This window comes from Charadrius vociferus, unplaced genomic scaffold, assembly GCF_000708025.1.
Source record: "Charadrius vociferus isolate BGI_N301 unplaced genomic scaffold, ASM70802v2 scaffold87, whole genome shotgun sequence".
NCBI lineage: Eukaryota > Metazoa > Chordata > Aves > Charadriiformes > Charadriidae > Charadrius > Charadrius vociferus.
Genome location: NW_009649314.1, coordinates 481287 through 494245, shown reverse-complemented (window position 1 = coordinate 494245; position 12959 = coordinate 481287). Strand labels below are relative to the sequence as shown.

The following is a 12959-nucleotide window of genomic DNA, read 5'->3' as shown; positions in this document are numbered from 1 at the left end:
GAACCTGTCTCTCCATTGACACCAAAAAAGCCCCAAACAATTAGTTAGACTAAATGCCTGCATTTTGAAGAACCAGAGTTAGGGTTAGATGAATCCTTCTTGTAGGTTGACCAGCATAATGGAAAGAAATAGAAGGTTTTCCTCTGAAAGTAGCTTTACAGCTATTCCATCTGCTATAGTAAGGGTTGGGTATATTCAAACCCCAGAATTTAAATGCTTCTAAAAGTGATTCCTCAGTTTTTCACTCTGGTACATTACTACTCTATTTAGAAAGTTCAGACTATCTATTAATGGTATGCTGTAGACCAGACTGGCAGATATATTAGTCAGGAACTCATCCCGTATTGAGGACAGTGAAAAAGCAGTATTCATCTCCCTTTAAAGTAAGGAGGAAGTAATAAAATACTGCTTTTTTTGTTTGTATATCAGCTTTTTTTAAATGTCAGTTTGATTAAAGTAAAAAAGTGATAGCACTTTCAAACCAATCGTGGCGGTCATATATTATTTTGATACACTGTATTTGTCTCCAAAATACTCGAACATTTCAAAGCAGTGGTGATGTGTGCAGATAAATTATTTGAAGATGTATGATAAATGTATTTTATCATGTAAGTGGCCAATGAATCACGTTTTTAAGTATAATAGATACACGTAGTATTTAGGATCTGTGTACGTTTTGTCAGTGGTACTCACTAGCTGACTGTGACTAGGGTCTTCTTATTTTTCTTACTATAATACTATTTACCCAGTTGCTTATAAGTGACAGGGTGAACTGTTCATCAAATTAATAGATTTTTAGTAGGTAAATTCTCAGAAAGATTTGCCCATGCTCTAGCCCAGAGCTAAGCTGTACTTTTCCCGTACTTTTATGTATGCGTTGCTGTGCGTTAGCCTAGGTATAGGTGCCTGAAATGCAAGAAGAGAGACTGTCTCAACTGTATTCTCAATAGCAGGCAAATTTAATTCTGACTTTTTAGTAATGATCAGAAATATTATCATTGGTTTTGTTTGCAATACACCTATACATTCTGTACTTTTTTTGTTTTTTTAAGGTGACAGAGATAACAGATGAACTGGCTACGTTGCCTAAAAGAGCTCAATTAGCAGCCGCATTTATTACCTATCTTTCTGCTGCTCCTGAGGATCAGAGGAAAGCCAGCTTGGATGAATGGACCAAATCAGCAGGCCTTGAAAGTAATTTTTTTTTGCGTGTGTGTGTGTGTGTAAGTAGTTTAGCTTGATTGAGGATGTGAGAAATGCCAGTGACTTGTAATGAACAGTCTCAATTGTCTTAGTGTTCCCAAATGAAAAGTGACAACAGTTTCTTACACAATAGATACTTGTATATACAGACAATTTCTTAGTATTATTCTATTAATTATGAAGATTATAAATATTTGTAAATTCTTAAGATTTAGTACCACAGTCCTTGCTTAAAAATAAAAGTTTACATGAATGAATGTTTTCACTTTAACCGTTGTAAATTTGCCAGCGCATTCTGAATGCTTCTGCTTTTTCAGTAATCATTTTTATCTATGTGCATTAATAACACCATTAAATATTTTTTATAACACTAGCTAGTTAATAGTAATAAGTTCAAGCAATAAAATAATAAATTTAAGAGAAATCTACAGACTTCTACTCTTAGACACAGTCTCCACTGTACATAGTAAATGCTTAAAAATTATGCAGATTATAAATGCTAGCACAAACTTAAATTCTTTCGTTTATTAGAGTTTGATTTACGGCGGTTCCTGTGTACGGAAAGTGAGGAGTTAGTTTGGAAAAGTGAAGGTTTACCTTCAGATGACCTTTCAATAGAAAATGCTCTTGTCATCTTGCAGGTAATTTTTTTTTTTTGTCTTGCCTTGGAAGTATTTCAATTTCTACAAATTTCAGTAACATGACATCTTTCTGGAATTTTGAATTTAATTTCTGTTGTTTTATTAACACCACAGAACACACACAGAGAAACAAATATGTAACTCTGGGTGTTCTGTAGCAAAAGGAAAAACACAATTAAAGAAAATGCAGGCTTATATTTTCTGCTTTTAGAATTTTCTTTCATGTGTCGAACAGACAAAACCTGGTATCAGTCTATTCAGGCTTAAAGTGTGAATAATCATTAACACCAATACAATCAGTGGAAGATTATATCCTATATATGTTCACTTTGACATACCTTTTCTAATACTTTTTTTTCTCAGAAAAAGAAAAAGGCTATATGCAGATACCTTTCAAAACATCTAGATTTTAAACCCTCAGCTTTCGTCAGAGTAGCTCTGTGATATAGGATACAAAATACTGTTCACTTAAGGCCAGTAACTAAGAGTACTTGAGAAAAGAATGATAATACCTATGTTCCTAATCCTGATTCAGTTTTATCATATTGTGTTATATATATAAATATAATAAATATACGTATGTAATTGCACAATGATGTACATAATATTGTAGTTATAATGCAGTCATTTATTAGATCTGCTAGAAAGTAAAGATTTAATGCCATGAGGAGAACCTGCATTTGCCACAGATGATTGATGATTCAAATCAGTTGCAGCCTTTTCTCCAATTTAAATTTATCTTGCTTTATCATCTTGATATTAGATTGAGTTATTCTGTTCTGAGTTTGATCAAAAAGCTCTTCAATAAAAACCTTTATGTACCCTTAAAGCTACTTATATGCTATAATCAAATCCTATTTTCATCTTTTTCCTTAGCTGAATAGATTTAGTTCTTAAAAATCTCGCTGTGCGTGAAGAGCTTATTCTAGCCCTCCCTCAGCTCAAATAATTTTCTTTGTGTACAGTTTTTTTCACCATCCTTTTAAAACTGCAATTGGACATGGTATTTTACCAATAAAATCTACAGTACCATTCTCAAGCTTTTGTGCTCATCGTCTTTTGATGCTTGAATATTGTCTTTCTTTCCCTGTCTTTCAGTTTGAGATCTGTGTAGTTACTCAGTTTGGAATAATAGGACTCGGAATCTAAAAAAAACCCCAAGCCCCTGAAAGTGTTCTTCTATCAGACTGAACCAGAGTATTGGTGAAAATACATATTTAAACCCTCAGCAAGTTTGCTGATAACACAAAAATGGGAAGAGCCACTGGTACACCAGGGGGTCAAGCTACTGTTGGTACAACCCCATGTACCAACATGCGCTGAGGGCCACCTGGCTGCAAAGCAGCCAGGAATAAAAGGACCTGGGGGTCCTGGTGAACACCGAGTTGTACATGAGCCATTAATGGGCCCTTGCTGAAAGGAAGGCTAATGGTATCCTAGGTTACTTTAGGCAAAGTATTGGCAGCAGGTCAAGGGAGGTGATCCTTCCCCTCTGCTCAGCACTGGTGAGGCCAGTTTGTATGCTTGAGGCATGGATGTACTGGAGAGAGTCCAGTGAAAGGCCACAAAGATGATTAAGGCAGTGCAGCATCTTTCCTATGAGGAAAGGCTGGGAGAGCTGGGACCGTTCAGCCTGGAGAAGAGAAGGCTCAGGGGGATCTTACCAATGTCTATGAATACTTGAAGGGAGAGTGCAAAAAGGAGGGAGCCAGGCTCTTTTCAGTGGTACCCAGTGACAGGACCAGAGGCAATGGGCACAAACTGAAACACAGGAGGCTCTGTCTGAACATCAGGAAACACTTTTTTACTGTGAGGGTGGCTGTGGACTGGCACAGGTTGCCCAGAGAGGTAGCACAGTCTCCATCCCTGGAGATACTCAAAAGCTGTCTGGATGTGGTCCTGGGCCATCAGCTATAGTTGGCACTGCTCAAGCAGGGGCTTTGGACCAGATGATCTCCAGAGGCCCCTTCCAATCTCAACCATTCTGTGATTCTGTGAAATCTTAAATGCCCATGTCAGCTGTGAATAGATCTCTTTTTACTTTCCCCACTACTACCTTCTCTGTGGTCACTCTGTGTTGTGACCATTGTGTAAGTTCTGAGCATGTACATAATTAGTGTATCAGTGGTTAAAGTCTCAACATTTAGAAAGCAATGTGTATAGCATAACATATCTTTATGTCATTTAATAAAATAGTAACGCTTTGCACAGTACTGGTAGGGAAGCCACACTTTAATAAAGGTTTTATTAAAATGAAAAACTGCTGTCTCGTCAGTATACGTGTTACTACGCAGTATCACCAAAATGCTATTTCCATCCTTATGCTTGCGAAGTACTTATATTCATTATTCTTCCTAAAATGCATTGAGGTCCAAAATCAGAAGTACTGTACTTTTGCTCACTATAGAAAGAAAAAGGAAAAATAATACGTCTTACTCTAAGTTTCAAAGCAGTTGTGAATAACAAAAGCTGTAGATTATGCTCATTGAACAGAGACTCCTCTTTTTAAGAGGTGAAGAACTGCCTAACTTTAGCAGGACAGATACCTCAGTATTTTGGTTTTGGGTGCTTGCGTTTTGGGGTGGGTTTATTTTTTTTTTGTTAAAAAGAAGTAATAAAATAAAAGACTTAAAATTCCTCTAGTGTTGTTTGTTGTCTTTTTGGTATTAAGCTGTTATTGTTTCTTTAAACAGTTTGTTAATGAAAAAGCTTTAAAAAAACTATACCATTACTTTGGGGAAATAAAAAAGGACTCCATTCAATTTTATTCTGAAACAAAATAGATGTCAGTAAATATATATGCATTATTTTTTTTCCCCCTAGAGTAAAGTTTGCCCATTTTTGATAGACCCTTCTTTCCGGGCTACTGAATGGTTGAAGACACATTTGAAGGAGTCACGTTTGGAAGTTATTAACCAACAGGTGCAGTATTTACTCTTGGTCTTACAATTCTGTTCTGCTTGAGCTTGCTCTACTCCAGACTTTAGAGAGCACTTTTCAAAAGGGGTGTGATAGCAATCACCAGAAATGGGGTTATATTCCCTGAAGCATGTAATTTCTCACAGACTTCTAGGTTACAAGGATTCTTATGTGGTACTGAAAATTTGTTTACTCGAGGAGGAGATCAGAGTATTTAAATTTGGAGGGTCAACATCTGGTATTACTTCTACAAGTTTGCCTCTTTGTTCTGCCCTCTCCAAGAATGTCAGTATTTCCTGCTGGGAGGAAGATAGTAAGCAATTTGTAAACAGAGAGGTCTTTTGTATTCATGGTTGCTGCTCACTGGATTTCAGGAGTATGTATCCACTTCTTCCCTATGATTTTTGTGTTGTGTTATCTACATTGGAAATAGTAGGTTGAATTTCAGTTTGAGGTTAAGGTACCTAAGATTAATTGTCTACATGTCACTGTTTACATGGGTGGTGAGGCTTGGCTCAGTTGCACACGCATGGGCAGGCATCTAGTGGGATTCAAAAATCCTTTATTGAACCCCACCTGGCCTCAAGATATTGCTTCAACAGAATGTAGGTCTTCCACGTATACCTGCCAGCTCTTTGCAGGCCTTTTAGATACTCTCTGATGGTACTAGATACATACCTTTGGGAAAGTGAATGCTTTCCCTGCTAGCTGGTTGGCTCGATATCTTTTAGGCTCTGTTGTCTGCATCGACTGTAGTGGAATCTTAAACACCGTGTGCATGTTTAGACACTTAAACGCAAAAAACCAGTTGGACACCTACACGCCAGAGACTGTGTTTAGATATCTTAATGTCAATGTGAATCCTGTCCTCAGGTCTTGGTTTTGAGACATAGTTACCTAATAACATTTGAGACGCGTTAACTAGCCAGGACTTCCAGGTGCACCTGACAGATGTGACACAAGACCTGTGGTAGACCTGCCCTCCTCTGGTGCAGCACTTGGAGAGCTAGGCATGGTAACTAGGTTGTCTGTGTGTCAGTAGCTAAATAGATCAAACTTATTTAAATTAAACACTTGTGGCTAAACCCTGAAATACCGTATGATGCTTGTAATAGACTTTTTTAGCTACACTACTGATTTTTTTACATTTAGACTCATGATATAACGCCTTCCTGTTCATTCTGAATTGTTAATATTTCCAAAAAAAAGCATGAATCCAAAGAATTTATTTTTGTTTGCCCAGGATACCAACTTCCTAACTGCTCTTGAGCTGGCAGTGAGATTTGGGAAAACACTTATTATACAGGAAATGGATGGAGTGGAGCCTGTGCTTTACCCGTTGCTAAGAAAAGATCTTGTTGCTCAAGGTAAATGACCAAGATGTTTACAAATGCTTGCTCAAAGCTTTTGTGGGTATAGATCTATACATATCATATAAAACTCAGTCTTTCTGAAAACACGAGCATTGTGTAATTTTTTTGCTCTTTAACATTAGTCTGCTGCTAACATTTCAGTGCATGAAATATGTTGGAGATACGTTCTTGTTTAGTAAGTGGAAAAATACTGAAAAGTATTTAAAGATTTTTTGACTGGAATTAGAATAAAGTTTTTTATCAATTCTCACAATTTAAATTTTAAGTTAATTTCTAGTGATAATTTCAAACTCATAGTTTTACTTAGGAACTTGGGCCTTAAATAGACCAGAAATTACACAACCAGTGGTGCAGTTAGAAATCAGAGTTTTAGGATGTTGGTCTTGCTGTTTCTCTTTCATTTGTCTGAAACTAAAGAAGGCACACAGGTCTGTTCCTGATGTGCCTTTGGAATAGGGGCGGTCATGGAGATCAGCAAAATGGTGGAATTCGGCAAAAGGAGTCTCCCTAACCGATGCCATAACAGGAAAATAAAACCCTATTTACCTTTTACAATATATCTCCTTTGGAGAGAAAATGTACTCTATGTAACTCTCTTTATAACCGCTTTGGATTTAGTTCCTTTAAAAAGGCTGATACGGAAAATTGTGTTGAAAGTTGAGCAAAGATAAAAAGTAGTGATATAAGTGTCTCAGTACGAATTATGTTGAGTTATGTTGCATATTTTGAAATTATATCAAAACTGCATGGATTAAAAAAATACAACAATGTATGTTTTAAATACTTTCTAAATTATTGTAATTAAAGTATAGGTACTTTATCCTTAGCAATTAGATTTCTGTCTCAAGTGTTAATTCCTCAGCGCATACCACAGCCTGTGCATGTAATTTATAGTGCGAACTTTGGGCATTGGAAATAGCTCAAGACTCCTTTTTGCTGTCATTTCATCTAGTATTGAGATCTAATAATGGGTAAGGTAGTAGGAATTCTTTAAATGTAAATACATGGTAAAAATAAATGCAAATGCTGTAGAGTTCTCAGGTAAATTTCTCTCCTGTATAGAAAAGTTCTGTTTAGTGAAAAGAAAATGTTAGTTTAAATCATTTTTCCATTACAGATGTGTGTGCTTATTTGTCCTCAGTAAAAGTTGAGAGCACCACCAAAGTGGTGACTTTGGGGATCTGCAGGAGGCTAAGTAGAACACCTTTACACCTTCTTTTTCACTAGCTTCTGCTGAACTTTAGAAAGCAGAGATACAGTATTACAGGCATCTTAACTGATTTTACCCAAGGAATCAAATTAAGAGATGAATGTGTCTGCAGAACTGTGGAGAAAGCAGATTAAATTAAAATATACTAGTTTATTCAGGGAAATTGCTCATAACACTCAGGTATCTTCTTTTGCATGTTAATGAGCCGTGTTAATGCTAGGTCTGTGCAAGTCTAAACTAGGGAGCTGTTTTTTGAAAAGGGAGAGTGGGTCAATATTTGAGTCTCTTTGGTCACTTCACAAGCAAGCACGTGCGCCTTCTCTTTGTCAAAACGTGGAGGTGGGCGCCTGTCTCCATTATTTTGCTTGTGATGACTGTACATATTTTCATTACTTGGAATGAAACATTAAGAAAAATGTGAATATATATATATATATTGCAATAAATTTGTCCTTGTACAGCTTCCATTTTCTGTTTGACATTTTTACAGCATAGGCCTAAAATTTATTCTGATCCTGAGCACAGAAGCAAAATTGGTATGTGATTTTCATCTCTACCAGTGTTTTAGCAAGAGATTTATACTTGGAGCATTTCTGATCAGCTCCTAGTGCTAAAAATAGAGAAGCACTTGGCTATGCCACCTCAGAAATTTCTCTGCAAAGGAAATTTTCACTTTGAAACTTTTGATCGTATAATTCTGTTCTTCCTTCTTACTCTAGGCAAAACCTTACTCTAGTCCTGTGACTGAGTCTATTCTTTTCTGACCCTGCTAGAATGGAAACCTGTGATGGAAGGAGGGTGATGAGAGGCCATACATACAGTTTAACTGTGTGACAGGCATACTGAGATGTCAAAATATTAGTATAAACAAAGAATGAAATCATGACAGCAGAAATTTAATAAATTAATTGTTTCTTTCATACTGTCATTAACTTAAATGTATTTATAAGATGAATTTATGGGCTATTTCTTAATGGAATGTTTTTCTTTCAATCTAATGACTATATTCCAGCATCTTGAGTTTCATAGACTTTCTTTCTAACAGTTATCATAGAAAGAAATATCTCAATAGAATTATGATTGTACAGCAACATCAACCTTCTACAAATAAATGTAACAGATCCAGAGATGAAATCTAACGATTTTGGATCACATTCAGAAAATGTTGAACAATCTTAGTTAGCCAGTATATAATTATGGCTAGTATGTTTTGATGGAGTGGTATACCTGTGTGGAAACATAAATGAATATATGTACATTATGACAGGATTCTTACACAAAAGGGGGATTCTCCAGTGCATCTTCTGTGGTGTTCTGTATCCTATTCATTGTTTGAAGATTTCAAAGATTCATTAGTATTACTTTTACTTCAAGTGCATTTTTTGCCGTTTATGTTTTTTGTACTGGATAAGAATAACAAAACTACCCTGGTGTGTTAAATATTCTTACTATGTACCTTTCTTACACTAGTGCTATGTTACTGCATTTTTTTGTCTTAACAGTGCAGGATACGTTATGTTCCTTAGATTTTTTAAATTTAATTTTCTTTCTGAACAATGTATAAATAATTTTTTTTAAATATATTTGCATCTATTGGTCACAAAGTATTACACAAATATCATTATTTTCAGATAATTTTAGAATGTTCCAATCGGAGTAAGTGTAACATATATTTATTATTTACAGGACCGCGTTACGCTATACAAATAGGTGAAAAAATGATAGATTATAATGAAGAGTTCCGTCTTTTTCTGTCAACGAGGAACCCAAATCCCTTCATTCCTCCTGATGCTTCTTCTATTGTTACAGAAGTAAACTTTACCACAACAGGAAGTGGCTTAAGAGGACAGGTAGGCATTTAGAATATAAACAATGTATGTACAGCAGACATTCATTGCTACATTAAGCTTCTGGAAGAACCCCTATAGTGCAATTTGCATTAATGGTCATGAAGATGTTTTCTAGCACACAAATATAAATGGTAAAATTGATGCTGAAATTAAATTTAAATTTCAAAATCTTTTTTTTTATGCACTTTGGAACAAAGTAGTGAGTCCAACAGAGAAAATGAAAAATGTTTCATGGACTTTAGTTGCAACAGATTAATTGCTAAGCTTCTGTTTTCTGTTCAAGATGCATATATGGTACTGTGGAAACATTTCTGTTGTTGCTCTCCAGTGTCCTCGTTAGAGAGTAATGCTAGCATCGAGATACTTTGTGTACAGGAAAAATGTAATGAAACCAAAAAGCTGTATATTGCACTTCCTCCAAAATGCTAGTAGATGTTGAAATTTTTCCTGTAGCATGTAGGAAGCAGAATGTAGTGTACAGATGGAAGGGAAAAAAAAGAAGAGAGATAAGTTAAGGGAAGAAAAAAATTGGTATGCAACATTTTTTATCAAAAAACAAAAGGCTTAGAATGGAATGTAAATAAGATGTTGATAAGTAAGATATAATTCAAAATGTGAAGCATGTATGACCATATGGATTTCTTCCCTTCACTGGAGATAGAGAATTGACATCATACAATGTAGCTAAGTGAACTGACCTCCTCTTTAAGTGGAAATACTGGGGGGGGGGCGGGGAGGAGCTTCGTTTTTTCTCTCTTTATTGCAGGAGAGGTGTTCAACTTTAGTAGACTTGCTGGAAAGAAATTCACTTCCATTCTTTCCAGTTTGTGCTTTCTATCACCTACTTCTTTTTATATCTGATAACAGTGTATGCAGTAATGAAGACTACCAGTCATTTAAACACAGATGTGATTCAGATTGATGTGCAAAGGTTTAGGTCTCAGCATAAATGGGTATGAATCAGTGCCTTTTGAGATGTCCGTGAGTATCTCATCTGGCTTGCATCTGCTATTATACACGAGGGCATGGCTCACAGTTGTTCCTGGGTTATACTTGCCACTGCAGGGTATCCTGGATGTCTACATAGATTTAAAGCTGTTGGATGTCTGGTGCAACCGAGTAAACCCTTAGAAATCTACTTTCAAAAATATAGGCTATGTACTACTATATGATTAGTAAGCATATATTATGCTATATAATTAATGAATATATCTCAAGAAGTCTTAGAGTGTTTTTTATCCTGGTGAATAATCTCATTTCTTTTAGCTTTTGGCTTTAACTATTCAGCATGAAAAGCCTGATTTGGAAGAGCAGAAGACAAAACTGTTACAACAAGAAGAAGATAAGAAGATACAGTTAGCTAAGCTTGAGGAATCTCTTTTGGAGGTAAAATAAATTTACCTCTTTTGTATCTGTTAGATCAATAAGATAGTGTTCATATTGCTATGTGTTTGAATGAAGATGGTGAAAGTGTTGGAATAATGAGCTCTCAGAATTTTTGATTTCAGAAAATAAAAGCATTATTTGCCTGGGGCTGTTTGGAGAGTAAAGTAGATAAGATATGTACATCTGTCATGAAACTGTGGCATTTCAATACATTAAGCATTGTCAGAGTTGAATGTATGAATTGTTGGGCCAGATATAGGCTCATTTAGATTGATTAGAAATTTCATTAATTTCAATGCATTAAAAAAGAGAAAAGTCTGTTAAAAATTATACTCTTTTTCAAATTATGATTTTTTTTTAAAAGCCACATTTTTAAGCTTGTGAATCATGTCTAATAATACTTTCTCAAGTTGAGAAATTGTTCTGTGTTATGAAAGGGAAAAAAACTCAAAGGAAGATTACCGGTAGCAAATGGAAAGATTTGTTGAGACACATTTAAATCTTAAACCTCCACAATTGTTTCTTATTAGCGATGAACTGTAATATTCTTTATAGTTAACATTTTCTTTTCTCGTATTTAAAATTAATAATCTCAATTTACAGTTTACCTTTTTATTTTAGTGAAAGTAATTACGCTCAGAAACAATTGTACACCTCTATAAGAAAAGGTAACTTCCAAAGAAGAGTACTGTTTTCTTTTTTGTTGGCATCTTGTCGTGGATTTCACAAAAACTGTACTTCATGCACACAGGAATAGATCCCGCTGCCTTCTAAAGTGTTACAGGTGCAGGCAGATTGAGCTGCTGCCTCAAACCCCTCAGTCTGTAGCTGAGTCATAGAACTTTGCAGTATCCAGCACAATGGACTTGAGCATAAGTTAATCGTTTTTACAGATTCCTCAAAAAGTAATAAACTGACTGGCCATTAATAGCTCAATTTTAGAATTTTGTACATAATTATCTAATATGATTTAAATTTCCACATTTACTGTTCTTACTAAACTCCCTGTTATGTCTCAAATACTAAGCTCAAACCTTTTTTAAAACTGTGATGGGGCAGATTTCTCTTGCAGTCAGAGGGAAACTTATTCTCTAAAAAAATTCCATATTCAAAGTTGAACATTGTTTAACATCTTAGTGTCTGCAAGAAACTGAGAGTTTAGAGATGCAACAAAAAATTCCACCTTTTTAGAACAGATTTTTGTGTGATCTTGCAACTCCAGAATGTTTCACGTTTGTCCAATCTGAATTGTCAAGTGCAAAATTTGAAGTAATTGATGCCTAAGATATCTGCAATCAAAAGCGGCCAAGTATCAACACCAAGGTTGGTTTCAACTTTGGCATTCTTGTTAGTCCTGAAATCAAAGTACTCTCTGACCCTGAAGAAAGAAACATAAAGCTCAGTGGAAACTACCAGGTGCTACATGGACTTTATCAACAAAGCAGTCAGTGCTGGAGGTGATCTGGCTAAATTCAAGTTAATCCTAAAGCAACATTAGCTTCCATCTGAAGTACGGTACTGGCTTTCTTCCAAAAGCCTTGAAGTAAAGACGTGCATGCTGTGGCTATCTCATAGCTCACACGATGATTCCTCATAGCAAAATCGGACTCCGTGAAAAAACAGATGGTCTTGTCCTAAACTCTTTTCAGCTAGAGAACTAAGTACATTCTACTATTCTAACTGGGGAACCTCTGCCTCGAAATATCCTGAAATGCGGTCCTGCAGGTAGTTGTTCAGAACTGACTTAACTGACAAGAAGCCAATTTTGTGTTGTTGTCTGACTAAAATACTGTATTGAAGTGTATTTACTGAAGGTTAGTAAAAAACCTTAAATAACAGTGACTCAGTCAAGCTTTTCCCACTTGTTATTAGGAATTAAATTGTTTACACAGGAGAACTCAGGGAAAATCTCAAGGATTTTGAAGGGACCTCGGATTACAAAACTGAAATTGTTGTAATTGTAAACATTCATCTTGCTTGGAAACAAGAACTAAATTGTACAGGGAATATTGCAGTGTTTTTGAAGGAAAATTAATTTATGAATGACTGGATACAGGAAGTCATTACAAGTAGCCAATTTCAGGTTAAATTGGTAGTTAAATAGAAGAAAAAATAACCTAATTTGTATTTACCATGGGGATATTGGTGCATAAGACTCTAATCATAGGAATCATTCTCAAAAGCTTGCTCGCAACTTACCTTGCAGAACCTGGCAATCTGGATGTTTGGAGTTTGTTCTTGGGTTTTATTTTCCATGCCTCTTTAAAACAACAACTCAGTTTTTGAAGTAACCACTTGCTCTCTAGTACTTTTGATGCATTCGATGATTCAGAAATATGTACAGGTCAGACAGAAGGACAGCTTCCAAAATGCTTCC

At 35.6% G+C, this 12959-nt stretch overlaps 1 protein-coding gene across 1 annotated transcript in view; it reads left to right on the top strand.

Annotated features, from left to right (window-relative positions):
• The window catches only part of DYNC2H1 (dynein, cytoplasmic 2, heavy chain 1), a 197053-nt gene that overhangs the window by 74094 nt on the left and 110000 nt on the right, over positions 1 to 12959 (top strand). The window contains exons 63-68 of the mRNA XM_009889410.1: positions 1053 to 1194; positions 1735 to 1844; positions 4668 to 4766; positions 6007 to 6130; positions 9033 to 9196; positions 10463 to 10582. Of these exons, the coding sequence (XP_009887712.1) occupies positions 1053 to 1194; positions 1735 to 1844; positions 4668 to 4766; positions 6007 to 6130; positions 9033 to 9196; positions 10463 to 10582 (759 nt within the window). The remainder of the gene's footprint in view (positions 1 to 1052; positions 1195 to 1734; positions 1845 to 4667; positions 4767 to 6006; positions 6131 to 9032; positions 9197 to 10462; positions 10583 to 12959) is intronic.